This window comes from Pseudoliparis swirei, chromosome 16 (assembly GCF_029220125.1).
Source record: "Pseudoliparis swirei isolate HS2019 ecotype Mariana Trench chromosome 16, NWPU_hadal_v1, whole genome shotgun sequence".
In the NCBI taxonomy this organism is placed as follows: domain Eukaryota; kingdom Metazoa; phylum Chordata; class Actinopteri; order Perciformes; family Liparidae; genus Pseudoliparis; species Pseudoliparis swirei.
In genome coordinates this window covers 22,240,511-22,257,471 of record NC_079403.1, presented here as the reverse complement: position 1 = coordinate 22,257,471, position 16,961 = coordinate 22,240,511, and the positions used below count along the sequence as shown (strand labels likewise).

The window sequence follows — 16,961 nt, the reverse complement described above, 5'->3', positions numbered from 1 at the left end:
ATAGTGACGGGTGCATGTTTTTTTAATGAAAGGTTCAAAAGCACATGTCTTAGTGAGTACACTTTTATTCTGTACACTAGGTTAGCAGAATCATAGATGAAGAGGAATATATTACAGATAAAGAAAAGGAGTATAAAAAAAAGATATCATTTTGTTCCCTCAATGTCCATCACACCCTCCAGTTGAAATCATTGTTACACTTCAATGACACAGCATGTATAACTAATAATCATTTAAAAAATCACATCCACTAGGAGCAGAGAGGCCGTGCTTGCAGCCCCCTTTTTTTTATTTTAAAATCGAGATCACTAGTTCATTCTTTTTCTTTATCTTGAAGCGAGATATGCTTCCAGTTAAAGAGAAAACAAAACTTGACTTATTCCTGAGTGTTGAGATCAGTCAACATCAAAGAGAAGCATAGCCTGGCTGCTAATAAATACGATTAAGCATTAACTACAGACGCCAGGCCCGATCTAATTAATCACACATTTGAGTCCCCATAATTATTTCTTCAGAAATCTGCCTTTTGTTGAATGAGCTTTGTTCTCTCAAGATAAATCAATAATGACCTTGTAATCTCAAGATAAATCAATAATGACCTTGTAATCTCAAAATAAATCAATAATGACCTTGTAATCTCAAGATAACTCAATAATGACCATGTAATCTCAAAATAACTCAATAATGACCTCGTAATCTCGAGATAACTCAATGACCATGTAATCTCAAAATAACTCAATAATGACCTTGTAATCTCAAAATAACTCAATGACCATATAATCTCAAGATAACTCAATACTGACCTTGTAATCTTGAGATAAATGGCGTATTTTGATAACTGCGAGTACAAAAGTGAGATCTACGTAAACACACTCGAGCCAGAACCACGTGTGTGTGTGTGTGTGTGACATCATCGCCGCCGGGCCCGGGGAGGCCTCTCGATTTTATTAACGGCTGCCGGCTACAGAACCGACGGCGCCGAACGGCTTCATGGAACCGCAGGACCACGTCAGCGTCCGTCCTCTGCATTCTCAACCTCGCCCCCTGGGTCTCCTGTCGTTACCACACTTCTGTATCCTATCATCTGGATGCATTTTGTTTTTCTTCCTTATGCAAAAAATAACACATTTGGTAATCAGGATTTTCCCTTTCGAGTTATAAACAGAAATATGTAAGGAAACATGGGCGTTGACCGTCGTGCTCATCAGTATTACACTCTGTTACTCCGTCACTCTTGATTAAATGGAGGCTGCAATTTAATAACACCAGAAGACAGTGGATTTATGGCAGAAATTAGCCTTCTTCACACCGATAAACTTAATCTGTGACAATGTGGGAGCTTTTAAAAAATCTGTTTTATGCAGCTGAATAAAAGCTGCAGCTGGCAGTGTAAACCCGGCCTGTGTGCTGGTCACCTCCTCAAACTACTTGCATCATTTTATTCACAGTTGTTTGGCTTGTGTTCCTGAAGCAGACCTGGATTCACTTCCATTGCACGGTGTGTGTGTGTGTGTGTGTGTGTGTGTCCAGGCACTTAAGGTCTCCATAGAAGAAAAGAAAAGTTTGTATTTACAAATGTAGAAAACTGTGACATTGTTATTAAAGGCACGGCGCATATTAATCATCTGGGGGTCAGTTTGCTGAGCGCTGGTGACGGTGCTGAAAAAATGTGTCCGTCTGCTTTTTGTTCTTTCTTTCTTGCTCGCTCCCCCTGTACAACGGTGCGACCCCTCTCTCTGAAAGAAGACAGTTTGATAGAGTCAGCGAACAATCATCAAATCATATTAAAAAAACAACTTTGTATTCGGGGTTCAGGTGTAGGATCGCGGTGGTGCTCTTACCAACTTAATCCGCCTGGTTGGCATTCTCGCTCTCCGTAACTTGAGTGGCCTCAGCTGAAAACACACACACACACACACACACACGAAAGAGAGAGAAGTCAATGATTTCAGATGGTCATGTGACCTCCCCATCACCAAATTAAAAACACTTATTCCACTACAAAAGTAGTGGAAGAGCTAGAATCTCTTTTTTTAGCCATCTGGTTCTGCTGAACTGGTTTACCAGTGAGTTACCCGGCTTCTGCGTACCCACACTATACTGTAAGTGGCTTGGCATGCACACGGCAGAGAGGGAGAGGCTCGGAAGCATCATGCAATGTGTCTTTTAACAGCAGACCAGTATTCTACACGCGCTTCCTGTAGAGGCGTCTCTGCCCTAAAAAGTACAAAGTGTCCTCTTGAGAGAGTTGAGGAGGGGATGAAGGAGGTGCTAAAAAAAAAGTGACACTGATTTAAAAAAAAAAATGTTTCTTTACTTTCCCAACACAGTGGAACTGTATGTCACGGGTCATGTGACCAGAGAATCACTGCTTCAGCGCCGAGGGAAACGCGCATCAGCACTAATGAAGTGGCACCAGTGTGATGATGTAATGAGTATCCGCAATACCCACACACACGACTACTGACCCTCGTAAATGTTTTAACTCTTCACGTTGGAATGCAGCGGGGCTCGCCTTGCGAAATAAAGCTTTTTTTAATGGGAAGCAGGAGTCGCTTCACGATGAGCGAGAGTTGCGTGACTGGATCCGTTGTGCGGACAACATGCAAAAAAGGCCAGCCTTCACTTCGGGGGAGAGTGTGTGTGTGTGTGTGTGTGTGTGTGAGCGTATGAGCGCGTGTGTGTGTGTGGCCGATCTCTATTTCTCACAGTGCGTCAACTGTTCGGCCCAACGCTATCCTGTTCCTCCTGCCAGCTCCAACCAATCACAGGGCTCCCTGAGAGTCTGGATACCTGCTTGATGTTGTAAAACACTCACTGGAGATGGATGAGCCGGTGTGACTGCCGGAGACCACGACATTGTTTACCCGGATGAAAACTGAATCCCATCTGAAGTCTCTCCCTCCCTCTGTGCTTGTCTGCACATGCTCAGTGCCCAACGCACGTCCGCATAAATCAACCAGGAGCAATACTTGACTTTCACACAGAAACCCATCAGTCAGTTTTTGGTGGAGCTTCATCAACAAGCAAGTTAAAGCATGGCTTGTTCACATGACGGCTTTTTTTTAATTAAAGAAACCATTCTGCGCAGCCACCTTCCATTGTAATAATATTACATATATATTATAATATAATCCCCCCCAAAAAGGAATATCATATCATCACATCAGAAACATGTCAGATACAACATGAAAATCTGATTGAAAATCACGAGCTACATGGAATCTACTCATTGTGGTAAAAAGATCAACTTTAAAAAAAGACGGGAGAGAAAACGGAGTCAAACTAGAGCAATGCAGTGGTGTTGGTCAAGGGGGTCATACCTCCGGGTGAGGGCCCCGGGGCCGGTGAGGAGGGCGCCTCTGCGGGTGGGGCGGTCTCTGCTGAGGCGACGGGAGACAATGGAGGCATCTCTGGAATCGTTGCTGCGGCGATGTTTGCATCTATCAGAAGCTGCACTGCTTCTGCGGAGGATTCTACTGGAGCTGCAGCTTCACTTACTACAACACTTTCTACTGGGGCTGCAGCTTCTATTGGGGGTGTAGCTTCAGCTTCTACTGGGGCTGCAGCATCTATTGGGGCTGCAGCTTCTACTGGGGTTGCAGCTTCACTTACTACAACACTTTCTACTGGGGTTGCAGCTTCAGCTTTTACTGGGGCTGCAGCTTCAGCTTCTACTAGGGCTGCAGCTTCACTGACTACAACACTTTCTGCCGGGGCCGCAGCTTCACCTTCTGCTTTAGCCTCACTTGGTGCTGGTGCCGAAGCTTCGGCTGGTTCTGAGGATTCACACGGGGCCGTCGAGCCCATCGCTGCTAGTGCAGCATTGTCAGTCGGAGCCTCCGCCTCCACGGGGGCGACCGCTTCAACGGCCGCTGCCTCTTCCGCGATCGCTGGAGCCTCCGCCGGCTCGGGTGCAACAGGTTCAGCGTCGGGGGCGGCAACTTCAGGGGAGGCCTCCGTCGGCCCGGGGGTCACCTCCTCCAGAACAGCAGCGGGGGCCTCTGCCTGGACAACAGGGGCCTCCTCTGTGGCCACGACCGCTTCTACAGGGACAGCTTCCTCCACCACGGCTTCAGTAGCGACTTCATCCGGAGTGGCCGTCTCCGGAGCCGGCTCTGGAGCGGCCAGGAGGTCCTCCCCGGAGCCCAGATCCTCCTGGGCCTCCAGGGCTACCAACACGGCCTCCGACTCATCATCGGCTCCCCGCTGGAGGTCGTCCGGCAGGGCCGTCTGCACAGGCAGCTGCATCTGGTCCTCGATGGTTTGGGCATCTTCCGATTTGATGACGCCGTTTTGGACCGCTGTCAACACAGGGAAGAAAAAGCCCGAGGGAAGCTGGATTAGGATTTACAAGTGACAATGCATGTGGCAGTCACCAGGCCTTTGTGCTACCCTGGTAATCTGTCACATTTTTTAAAAAAAGGGCAAATACAATGTGTTAATTTATGGTTCCCAAATGCTAATTTTTGAAAACTGCTTAACCCAACAAGGATGGCAGGGAAATTAGGAATAAAAAAAGGCAATAAGGTACACAGTCTGTGTTCTAGAAAAAAAAACATCCTTTCATTTCCGCAGATGGAAATGTGATTTTATTGAAGCCCCAAAGTCTCCCTCGGAGAAAATGAAATGCACATGATGATGGCTTTACTGCCTTTGAAGTGACACCCTACCTCAACAGCTGCCCTCAGGGGGAGGAGCCAGTAGTTGAGGAACAATTGCGGGACTGGATACCTGAATCAAATACCAGGTGTATCGCAGTGTTAACTACTTCACGGAAACAACCGGCTGCACTTGTTCACAAACGGGACAAACCAGAATGGGCCGAGAGAGAGAGAGTGACAGAGAGAGCGGAGGACAGTTTGGAGGCTGCAGCCTCCCGATGTTATTCGTCTGTCAGAGGCGGTAAAAGGAGCCGAGAGTGATGGCTGGAAGGGAATGCGACGGCCTGGCAACTCCAACGAACCGGGAGAGAGAGAGAGGGAGCGTCGCACATAAAAACAAGTGTGAAGTGACATGTTTCTAATATTATGGCGTTTCCAGCCCCTCTGTGTTTTTGACTTTGAACATGATAATGTTCTCCCATCTGTGGGCCGTTCTTTGAGCAGAGAGCCTCCTCAACCGGCGTCGGAAAAACACACAAGGGCAAAACTGCCAGTAAGAAATATAATTGTAATCCCGATATCTAAAGGAGGGGCAAACACACACAAAAATCACCCCATAATTTAATATCGTTTTGTTTTTCTTTGTTGTGCGTGTCCCATCTGTATTGCCTAAAACTAAACAAGTATACTAGGTACAAAAAAGAAATAAGTTGTAATTGTTCAAAACTGCTTTTAATGTGTGATTGTGTGCTCTCTACGTTCTTATTTGCTTTTATCGTTTGTTTTTGCTGTCATTTTAGTTATTTTTATTGCATAGCTTTTAGGATATTTTAACTATGTGATGTAAAGCGTCTTTAAATATTTTTGAAAAGCGCTATAGAAATGTATTATTATTACAAATATTAAGTCGTTAAAAACATTTTTTAATAATAAATAACCACGAAATAAGAAAAAACTCGAATATGATTGTCTGATTTAAAATCTAATAAAACACTTTGAATCTGTAGACTACTGCCTAATAGTCTTATAATGGATGGATGAGTCACGTGTCAACATGATTTAGCCGCCAGAGATGACGGAGATCCAAATCAAAACAGTGCACAGAGGAAGGCTGGCAGGAGGGAGGGGGACAGACAGAGGGGGGAGGCAGTGGTGGCTTTGGAGGGCAGACAGCTGTTGTGTTAGACACAGTGTGTATGCTGTATGGTTTAAAACCCATCCACCCACATGTAGAGGAGCTTGTCTGGGGACAATAACTGCTTCTCTTGTTGGGGGTGATGCAAGAGCCTGAAAGCTCCTCCAGGTGACGGAAGCCGGCCGGCTGGAACGAGACAATGCCTCCTTCAAAACAAAGACACGCTTTCTTGACTGCACGTATGCGGTGGAGATGGAGTGAGAACATACTGTACATGCAGCCCGTGCCAGGCATGACGGAGCCATGTACCAGTGGGATGAACCCGTGAATTAACAATCACGGTCTGTGTGGGGTGTGTGAGCAGAACCTAGGAGTGGGGCTGCATGTGCTAATAAATGCCCATGCAGAGGAATTCGGGCATCTCCCAGCCCTTCCTCTTCCTCCGTGGCAACCAGGCATCCACTTTGTGTTTATGCATGCATTAGTGTGTGTGTGTGTGTGTGTGTACATTCCTCTCCTTTTCATGCTCACCTGTGCATGCAAACTTTGCTTTGTGTGTGTGAAACGTCGTTACTAATCGGACTACAGTACGCGGCATAAAACAGGTTGGGTTGCAACTCCTGCCTCAGGCTGTAGGACCTCATAAAAAAAAATTTAATAAATAAAAACTCCCAGCAGGCTTTGGGAGTCACATGCAGTCCCCAGTGTTACCAGGTCCGCGGTTTTCCCGCGGAATTGGGCTACTTTTGAAGTGTTGTCGCGGGTTGAATTTTTTGTCCGCTGGTTCGGGTAGACCTATTTTGCATGAAAATTACATGAATATCTTTAAATAAAAATCCATATTTTAAATGAAATAATTTATTTATACCCAAATCCTACCAAACTGACTCCAGATCAGCACGTACACACATGGACATGGACTTTAAAAGCAGTGTATATGGTTTGGCACGGGCATATTTTGAGTTCTGATATTGGGCTGGTTTTTGGGCTGGTTTTGTCACACAGACCTGGCAACCCTGGCAGTCCCATATACCCGTGCAGGTTGACCTACATGCAAAATGCTCAATTAACGTTGAGTAGGTTGAGAATTTAAACAAAACTTTATTGTTTGTTAACACATTTTCGACCCGTTAAGCTAGATGTGGCCAACTAAGTTAATACATCGACGTCCCCACGGGATGGGGGTTTCTGTAGCTCTATGGGAGGGGGGTGAAGCGAGAAAGCACATAGTGTTCCAGAGCAGCCAGCAAACACACACACACACATAGAGACACACGCGGAGCCACGCGCACACACGCGTTGAGGTAGAAGCTCCCCGGTTGTAGTCCTTAATATGGAAATGACAGAAACACACACTTGACCTAACTCACCCAGCGTGTCGCCATTGTGCTCCTCCGGCTTCGTCCCGGGTTTCTTCTCCTGGTCGACGGTCTGGGCGCTGGAGTTCGAGCAGCCCATGGCTGGAAACACGAGTGGAGACGAAGACTAATTTAAAAAAAGTTAACTAAACTTGGAGCTTCTTGTGTGAAGCTCAAGCAGCGTCCCGCCTCTCTCTCCGTTAGCACAGGCACAGAGCGTCTGGCTGTGCACGCGCATGGGACCCTAAGAGTAGCCGGGTACCATTATCTCCCCGAGTGCACCCCCCCTCACACAGAAAGCAGCTATGCATGAATGTTGCCCGACTGTCTCACGCTCTCACAGGCACACTATTCATACGCGGAGGGGGGTGGTGGGCGAACGCGTGTGTGTGAAGTGCGTGTCCTCCCTCTTTGTGGGCGTGTCCGCTCCGGGGGAAAGGGCTCTACCGGCTGGTTTTTTGACAGTGCCCCGATGCGTTCTGCGCATGTGCAGCGGCGAGGAAGCGCTAACGTTGTTTTTTTCAATTTAGTGTAATTTATATAGCAATATCATTTTATATAATTTTAGTCAAGACATCAACTGTGTTTATTTCAAATATTGGCATTTGTTTACATTTTTTTTAAAGAGTGTATTTCATTGGTAGCGACCGGCTGGTTTTTTGACAGTGCCCCGATGCGTTCTGCGCATGTGCAGCGGCGACTCGAGGGAAGACCCGCCCATCCTCCGCGTCTGATTGGTTACAGCCTGCTGAGCGCTAATGTTCAGTTTTTTTCAATTTAGTGTAATTCATATAGCAATATAATTCTATATAATTTGAGTCAAGACATAAACTTTGTTTTTTCAAATATTGGCATTTGTTTAAATTTTTTTAAAGAGTGTGTTTCATTGGTAGCTACTCTAAATATAGGAATCGATAACATAATATAAAAAAATAAAATTACAATAATAATAATAATAATAATGTTATTAATAATAATATTCGTATTATTACAAGTTTAACAAGCCCACAGAAAGAGCATCAGGAGTTTTAGCAAACTTTACGTAATGGTGGAATTACAATTTCCGGTCCGTCACATGATGCCATGGGGCCTATAGAGACTTTTACCCATTACGTTGGGGAAAAAGATGTGTGTAACTTAGCAGACATTTATATTTCTGTGTTCATCAACTTGTCACCATGAATACATGAATATCCCTTATTTAAATCAGTAGATCCTCAAAGTTATTTTCCTTCCTCAGAACATGAGATTGGGTCCGAGAACCAGCGCCTGGGAGGAGGGTTTAAAGCGCTATAGCGCTCATGCTTTATGGGCCCCACTGCGGTAGATCGGGCTATTTTCAGTCAGACCTATTTACCTCAGACCCCACTGAGCAACTTTCATGTAAATGACGTTGTATGTAGTTAGTTTTTTCACACTCATGGGTAGTACATGGTCCTACCCTTTCCGTGGTCCTATTTTTAGTGCCTGAGTCCATGATGGTATGCTGATATACTGGTTTGCATTTATATTGCTGACTGAATAGCTTTCATTTATTATTGTGACACAGTGATCATACGGTCTGAAAAAAATGTAAAAATTAAAATACACAAGACATGTAAAGTGTAATATGTGTATTTGTCAGTTTACTGTACACAGTTATTCATTTAATTTTGCATTACATGACAAAGAACACTATAGACAAAAAATAAATGTTGTTGTGTAGAGAGACGTGTATAAATAGCTTCAGATGGAAGGCGCCCTGTGGATGCCGCGCCGCCGGTCAGGGGAGACGAGTCATTTGGGTACGACTTGATTCTCCAGTGTGTCCAGCTTCTTCGTCATGGCTTCAAGTAGGCAAAGTTAAGGAAAAGTTGCAGGAACAGATGAAAACACAACCCCGCCAAGCGTTAGAATTGCTTTCCACTGAAGGTCGGCTATATTTTTAAAGATAAATTACATTTTCATCAAGTTTTTAAAAAAATTAAGTAATTTTCTGACAATGACGGTTTTATGTGTAAACATATAGCCCAAATATCACAAATTATGAATAGAAAAATAAATAGAAACATAATAGAAATAGAAAGAAAAAATAAAGGAAAAATAAATGTGAAAAAATTTAAAAAGAATAGAAATAGAAAAAGAAAGGAAAAATAAATTGTAAAATAATTTTATTTTTATTTTTTATAATAGAAATAGAAAAAGAAAGGAAAAAGAAAAAGAAAATAGAAAAAGAAATAGAAAAATTCACAGGGGAAAAAAGGGAAGAAACCTTCAGGAGAGCAACAGAGGAGGATCCCTCTGCAGGATGGACAGAATAATAGATGTCATGTGACCAGAATGAAGCGTTAGAGTTACATAAACACATGATTCAATGTTACTATTCATTAGCACTGGAGGGATATAGCAGAGACACATCGACCCGAGATGACCAAACTCAGTGTAACAGTGGAGTCCTCAGGTATTCTGGAAAAGGATATTACTCTGCGCCAGCATCTTCAGCTTCTCTGTGACCTGCGTTTGAAACATCATGACGCTGTCACACCGGCACATGTTTTCTCCGGATGGTTTGTCTGCGGGGAAATAATATAGACGTGAGAAGATCTCCCTGTCCTCTCTCTTGGATCAGTTGTTCTTTTCTTACCCTTCCCTTTTTTTGGGCTCCCCATATCTCTTCTAATCTTTCCCTTCCTGTCCCTGCATGTACACAATGTCGTGCTTGTGGGGGAGTGCACATGATTGCAGAGCGAATAAACAAAAATGACTGATGAGTTATGCGGTATCGATAATGCAGGGTTCAGGGGCGTCGTAAGGCCTATTCTAGGGGGGCTTCAGCTGTGAACGAGCAAATTCAAAATACAATAAATACCTATAGAAATCTCTCTATTCTTTGCAATTATATATATTATCATATTTTTTTTCCATTGAATGGTATATTTGACACTGAACTAGTTCATCTTTATCATAAAATATCACTAAGACCCTGAAATTCTGTCTCTTGTGTGCAAGCACAACTAAAGAGCAAAATCACCACCAATCTATGAATTATCGGAAACAATGGACAACCGGGGACCCAAACGAAAATTGAGACATGCTGGATGCGATAACATACCCTAACACAGTGGATTTAAACCACTGCGGTGTGAGAAAACGTCCAATTTCACTTAATCGTTCCAAAAAATATATTTAGTTGTCGCAAATAATTTGCCAATTGTTGAGGGTCGGAGGCTGCAATACAGTGGCTGTCCACGTAATTAAATACTCTCTCGTGCCAGTAGGTGGCGGTAGGTAGCGCAGTAATTACTTTAAGATAGTAGAATTAAACGATGCACTGGAGACGCTGTGGTGGAGAACGGCGATGGAGAAATATTAAAAAACAAAAATGCTGACTGAACTGACTTTTTGTTATTGTTTTGGGTGTTGGTGTGCCACAGGATTTTGGCTTAGCCCCCCATTCTTTGAATCCTAGAAACGCCCCTGTGCTGCTGCCTCAAATTGTCTCGAGTTGCTCACTTCAGCAGCAGCAGCAGCAGGTGGCAGTGAAGCACCATTTAAAGGGAAGCAACAGGACAGCCTTGAGCACTTTACCTCTGTTCGGTGGCTCCATGTTTCTCTCAGCTCCTGTTCGATGGCCTTGCCAACACCCAGGGCGTACAACGTGACCCCTGAAAGAGAGAAAAGAGAATAAACGACAAGAAAAGAAAAGGATTCGTGGTTATGACACTGCGTGGAGCATCGTGAGGGGGGTAGAGGGGGTAGTACCGGAGTCCTTCGCTTTATCGGCCCACTCGGACACGTCGTCCTGCGACCTCCCGTCGGTGAACACGACCCCGACACGGGCCACGCCCGGCCGGGCTCCCTCTTTGGCCGAGAAGCTGCGCTCGAACATGTGGCGCAAGGCGGAGCCCGTCATGGAGCCTCTCCCCATGTACTGCATCCGGGCCACGGCCTGCTGGACGCTGTGCGCCACGCTGAACTGGCCCAGGGTGAACTCGGTGCGCACCTTGGTGGAGTACTGCAGAAGGCCCACGTGAGCGCCCGTCAGGGAAACGTCCAGCGAGGCCACGATGCCGCTCACGAACTGCTTGACCAGCTCGAAGTTGGCGGGGCCCACACTCTTAGAGCCGTCGATGACGAAGACCAGATCCATGACCCCGTCGCCACACTCCGGCTCTGTCGGGAACAAGGACACGGAGCTCATGTTTTATGTGTAAATAAAAGCATGAGCTCCCTGTTCTCATGTTAACTAAATCCTAATCCTAACCCTAACCCCAACATAATCCTAACCCCAATATAAACCTGACCCTAACCATGTCATCTTTTCAGCCATACCGTCATTTATTTTAGATATTGTCTTACTTATTGTTTATATATATATATATACAGTATATATATATATACACAGTATTATATAACATACTGTATAATATAAATATATATAATATATATATATACAGTATTAAATAACATATATTGTATAATATAATATATATATATACACAGTATTATATAACATACTGTATAATATAAATATATATATACAGTATTAAATAACATATATTGTATAATATATATATATATATATAATATAAATATAGATATACACAGGATTATATAACATACTGTATAATATAAATATATATACTGTATATAATATATATATACAGTATTAAATAACATATTGTATCATATATATATATAGAGTATAAAGTAACATATACTGTATAATATAAGTATATTATATATATATAATATATATTATAAATGTTAATTAATACTGTTATTTATGCTTTATATTGTATATTTTAAACCTTTATTGTTAATTTATTCAGTATGTTTTTTTAGTGATTTTATTTGATCTATTGATAATTATTTCCCATTTTTAAGTGACCCCTGTTTGTTTCCAGACGGACCCTTTTTAGCTCCTTTTAGGAATTCTTATTCTTTCCCAGGACTCACTTTGACATGTTTTCCCATCGGGTTGGAGGTCGAATCCGTCTCTGCATCCGCACACGCACGCATCGTCGCCGCTCATGAACGTCTGTTCGCAGCCGTGTCTCCCGTCCGCGCAGTGGTCCGTCTCTGCGGGGAAACAGACGGGTTTACGGAGAAAAATATAATCGTGCTGCTGCTGACCCGTCCGAGCCTTCATCCCCAGAGCCGGCCACAGGAAAAGGCCCCACACCTGGCTCAGGAGTCGTCTCGTGCTTTACTGTTCGTACGCGCTTGCAGTCCTGATGGACGGAGGACATGCACAACAGTCAATGATGTTTGCAGCAATACATCATTGGGAAAATAAATACTCTGATTTTGTTGAAGTAACAGCAATAGAATATTTTTTTGCATGTATTAATCTGACAATTTGGGCACTCTGGTTTCTGCCTACTGGCCAATCCTATTGTCATTTAATTCCTGGATATATACTTGTATGATGTCATGACTGTGTGTTTTACTCTGTAGAGTGATGCAGGTGTGTCTACACACAGATGTACCAGATGTGTGTGTGTTTATGTACGTGTAGACGTCTGGCTCGGTGAAATGAGGTGACCTCTTTGTATCTATTTTTGTATGTATTTATTTTCATATTCCTCTAGGTTTGTGTACCGGTGGGTGGGTTTGTTATCTGTTTGTATAAGTCAACAAAAAGATGAAAAACAATGGAAATCTCAGTTAAAGTGCATGTCTACTGTGTTATGTAACTGTCAATAAAAAAACACATTAAAAAAAGAAAGAAATAAATAACAGCAATGATAGGAAACGCGCTTACTCTCGCAGGTTTTCCCGTCAGCTCTGAGTGTGTAGCCTGTCCTGCATTTACACACACAGGCGTCCTCTGTCCGGGTGAACTCCTGGTCACAGCCGTGGGCGCCATCAGCACAGGGATCCACCTCTGGGGGACAAAAAAAACATCCCGGAACAACAACAACAACAACAGAGAGGCGATCCATGACTGTATATAGACAGGAAAGCCGAACGTAGCCTGAAGTAGAGCCAGTACACACTGAGGACAGGATTCCCAAGGTCACAGGGGTCGATTCTGAGGAGGATGAACCTTCAGGCTGGTAAAAGTGTCGAAGGGAAAGATCAAACCAACGTTCTTGTCTGGACTCGTGGATACAACGACGCCCTGGAAACACCTCCACATTTCAGCTGCTCTGCTCTGATGATCACTAAAGCACACTTCCTTGCTTTTGGATCGAAGGTCCACCAAAATAAAAGACTTTACACCAATATTTTATATTTATATATATTTTCTTCACGCGATCACGCCCTCCTGAAGGCGGTCCTTTTAGTAAGTAAGTACGGTTTATTTTAAATATCGCACTTATCACAGACAAAGTGTCACAAAGTGCAGTGCAGGAGTCAATTAAAACAATTTGGCAATAACAGGGGCCAAAACATTTCGACAGGTAAAAGAACAAAGTAAAAATACACTGTAAAAGATGGTGCAATAAAAAACAGAATAAAACAAATATGAAAAGCAGGCCATAGAATATTTAATTTAACCAAATGTCAGTGTAAACAGGTATGTTTTGAGATGGAGATTAAATGATATGATTGAATCTGAAAATCTGGATCATGCTGATGTTGATTTGTATATATTATGGTGATTTAAGTCACATGACTGATGGACTGTGTGAAAGAACCCTCAGATCTTGTTATGTGTGCATTCTCAAAATTAGACATTTACATTTGAACTGATTCAAGCTAAAATAACCACACTCCAGTGTGTAGAGGTGGAGGCCTTAAGGTCACTAGGTAGTGACCTTAAGAGGTTAAGGCCACTAGTAAGTGATGCAGGAAGAGAAGTCGCCCGGAGAAGAAGGACGTGCATCATTACTTCAGTGGCTTTTGAATGGCACCTATAATGGCACTTTACTTTATTTTCCCCCTGTATATTTAGTATTAGTATTAGTATTAGTATTTAGTTTTGTGTTTTATATTTATTTTCATTGATGCTCTGATGTGCACCGCTGCTGTGATTTTTTAAATTTCTGGACTGAGGGACAAATAAAGGAATATCATATCATATCATATTATGGTTTGTTTGTAGTTTTGCTTTCTTGAAGAAACGTTACTTCCTTGATTCTTGTTGTTCTGAGTTTGTACTCATGGTCGAATGCACTTATTGTAAGTCACTTCGGATAAAAGCGTCTGCTAAATTATATGTAATGTAAAGTAATAATTACTGTTGCATGTCTTCAGGTCTACGTTGAGTTGATATCCAGGGCGGCAGCGGCACTCGTAGCCACCTGGTAGGTTGGCACAGATGTGTCCACAGCCGTGGTCCGCCACCGCACATCTGTCCTCGGCTACACGGGGACAGAGAGGGGAAAAAACAAAGCGCTGACGGACATTTCCTTTCTCTTTTTTTAAAGAGCAGATTAGATGAGAGTAAAGTTCCTCCACCTGTGCATGTCTTGCCGTCGGGGTTGAGGGTGAAGCCCTTCCTGCACTTGCACCTGTACGAGGCGGGGCTGCTCACACAGTCGTGCTGGCACTGGTGGTCCACCACCTCACACATCTCGGACCCTGCAGTCGACACTCACTCAGATTACAGGGGGCGAACACGGGAGTGAGGATGAGATGAGGACACACGGGAAAATAATGGTTCTCAAATGGTTCTTTAAAAGGATTTGTGGTTCTACGAAGAACCGTCACCTACTGAAGAACCATTTTGAAGGTTCTTTGAGATACCATTATAGGTTCTTTGAGATACCATTATAGGTTCTTTGAAGAACTCTTTAAGAAAATGGTTCTTTACAGAACCCTGGTTTGAAAGGTTATTTGTGGAACCAAAAATGGTACCTTAAAGAACCATTTTTTAAGGTTCTTTGAGACACCTTTATAGGTTATTTTATTAACTAATTAAGGAAATGGTTCTTTAAAGAACCCTGTTTTGAAAGGTTATTTGTAGAACCAAAAATGGTGCCTTAAAGAACCATTTTTTGAAGGTTCTTTGAGACACCATTATACGTTCTTTGAAGAACTCTTTAAGAAAATGGTTCTTTACAGAACCTTGGTTCGAAAGGTTCTTCGTGGAACCAATAATGGTGCCTTAAAGAACAATGTTTTGAGGGTTCTTTGAGATACCATTATAGGTTCTTTGAAGAACTCTTTAAGGAAATGGTTCTTTACAGAACCCTGATTTAAAACCAGAAATAGTGCCTTAAAGAAAAATGTTTTGAAGGTTCTTTGAGATACACTTATAGGTTCTTTGAAGAACTATTTAATTAAATGGTTCTTTAGAGAAATCTGAAAGGTTCTTTGTGGCACCAAAAATGGTTCTTCTATCTATGGCATCACTCTGAAGAACCATTTTCGGTTCCAGATGGCCCCTTCATGTTTCTGTGTAGATGGGGATTTCGTCACCTCCGCACAGTTTGGACTGGAACACGGAGATGAGGGTTTCCATCTGGCTGAAGTTGGCCACCAGGTGCACGTGCTCAGAGTGCGGCTCGCTCCCGATGGCCTTCAGCGTGTCCATGTCCACCCGGCCCACTCCGACGGCAAAGATCTGGATGCCGGCCCGCCTCGCCTGAGCCGCGACCTCCTCCACCGCGTCCTGAGGCCGCCCGTCGGTCACGACCATGGCGATGCGCGGGATGAGCAGCTCCGCCGGCCGCGCGCCCTCCTCCTCGGTGAAGGCCGTCTCCGTGGCGTACTGGATGGCCAGGCCGGTCATCGTCCCCGTGGCGAGGTGCTCCATGCCCCTCACCGCCTGCTCCACCTGGGCCGCGGTGGTGTAGGCGTCGAGGGAGAACTCGGGCCGGACCACGCTGCCGTACTGCAGCAGGCCGACACGAGTGGCGTCCGGGCCCACCTTGAGGAACTGAAGCAAGTTGACGACGAAGGCCTTGACCTTCTCGTAGTCGTCGGGGCGGATGCTTCGGGAGCTGTCGATGACAAAGACGAAATCCAGCGGCATTGCTTTGCAGGAGTTCTCTGTGATCAAGGACATGGAGGGGTTGTGATCAGGGAACCACACGCTCCAAACTCACAGCTCAAGTTAAGGGGAATATCCAAACTTTGATTGAAAATGCAGTTGGCAAAAACCCACATGTGGGTCTCCCACTGATGACTTACCTAATGGTTGGGTTTGGATAGCGGTGTCATTGGGACCTCTGGCCGCGATGGGTCCGGGACGCCGTCTGTCCAATCGGACCGCGTTACAGCACGACAGGCAGAAGAGGCCGAGGGCCAGGGATCTCATTCTGAGAGAGAGAGAGAGAGAGAGAGAGCAGAGCAAACACTCCCACAATGCAGTGCAAGCAGAGAACAGGCCTGCATAGAACAGGAAAGACAGAGAGAGAGAGAGGCAATAAGGGTGAGAGGGAAATCCACAAAAACAGGAACATTTGTTATTTTTTTCTTTTGGAAATCTGCATCCAAATCTGCTTCAGCATAAATGTGGCTGATGGTCATTGCATTTAGAGAACACTGTAAGGTTTTGTAAAACGATGCATTTAACTTCATTTTCCGACTCGTAATCGATGGCGTTAAAATGTTGGGCAATTCAGTCAATCATTGTAAAACAATACAATATTATTCTATTTAATATACATAACAGAAAGACTGAAAATGTGTAGGTAGAAGCAAAAATGCTTATATATTCTTATTTATATAAAATTAACTTCATGAAAGCACTTTAATAACTTTGGTTGTGGGAAGAATGAGACAGAAAAAATAAAGATTTTGTTGAAATCTGCCTCTAACCAACCGACAAACAGCCATGAAGGAGTACACCCATAACAATGAAATGGGCATTAGAAATTGTTTCATGCTAAATTTAAGTTATTGATATATATATATATATATAATATATATGTCTATATATAATATATATACAGTATAAAATAACATTTACTGTATTATATAAATATA

General features: G+C 43.6%; 2 protein-coding genes across 2 annotated transcripts; both read right to left on the bottom strand.

The window, feature by feature from the left end:
* Positions 1-47: 47 nt before the first annotated feature.
* Positions 48-7,379, bottom strand: LOC130206258 (neurofilament heavy polypeptide-like). The gene is made up of 4 exons (XM_056434139.1): positions 7,110-7,379; positions 3,324-4,304; positions 1,842-1,895; positions 48-1,736 (listed from the first exon to the last, which is right to left on the bottom strand). Exons 1-3 carry the CDS (start codon positions 7,195-7,197, stop codon positions 1,846-1,848), a joined length of 1,119 nt encoding a protein of 372 aa, XP_056290114.1. The 5' UTR covers positions 7,198-7,379; the 3' UTR covers positions 48-1,736; positions 1,842-1,845.
* A 2,154-nt stretch (positions 7,380-9,533) lies between these two features.
* LOC130206682 (matrilin-2-like) lies at positions 9,534-16,419 on the bottom strand. The gene is made up of 9 exons (XM_056434754.1): positions 16,164-16,419; positions 15,450-16,022; positions 14,487-14,609; positions 14,267-14,389; positions 12,844-12,966; positions 12,036-12,158; positions 10,839-11,249; positions 10,665-10,741; positions 9,534-9,590 (listed from the first exon to the last, which is right to left on the bottom strand). The coding sequence occupies exons 1-9, from the start codon at positions 16,288-16,290 to the stop codon at positions 9,534-9,536; spliced, it is 1,737 nt and encodes a 578-aa protein (XP_056290729.1). The 5' UTR covers positions 16,291-16,419.
* Between the last annotated feature and the right edge of the window lie 542 nt (positions 16,420-16,961).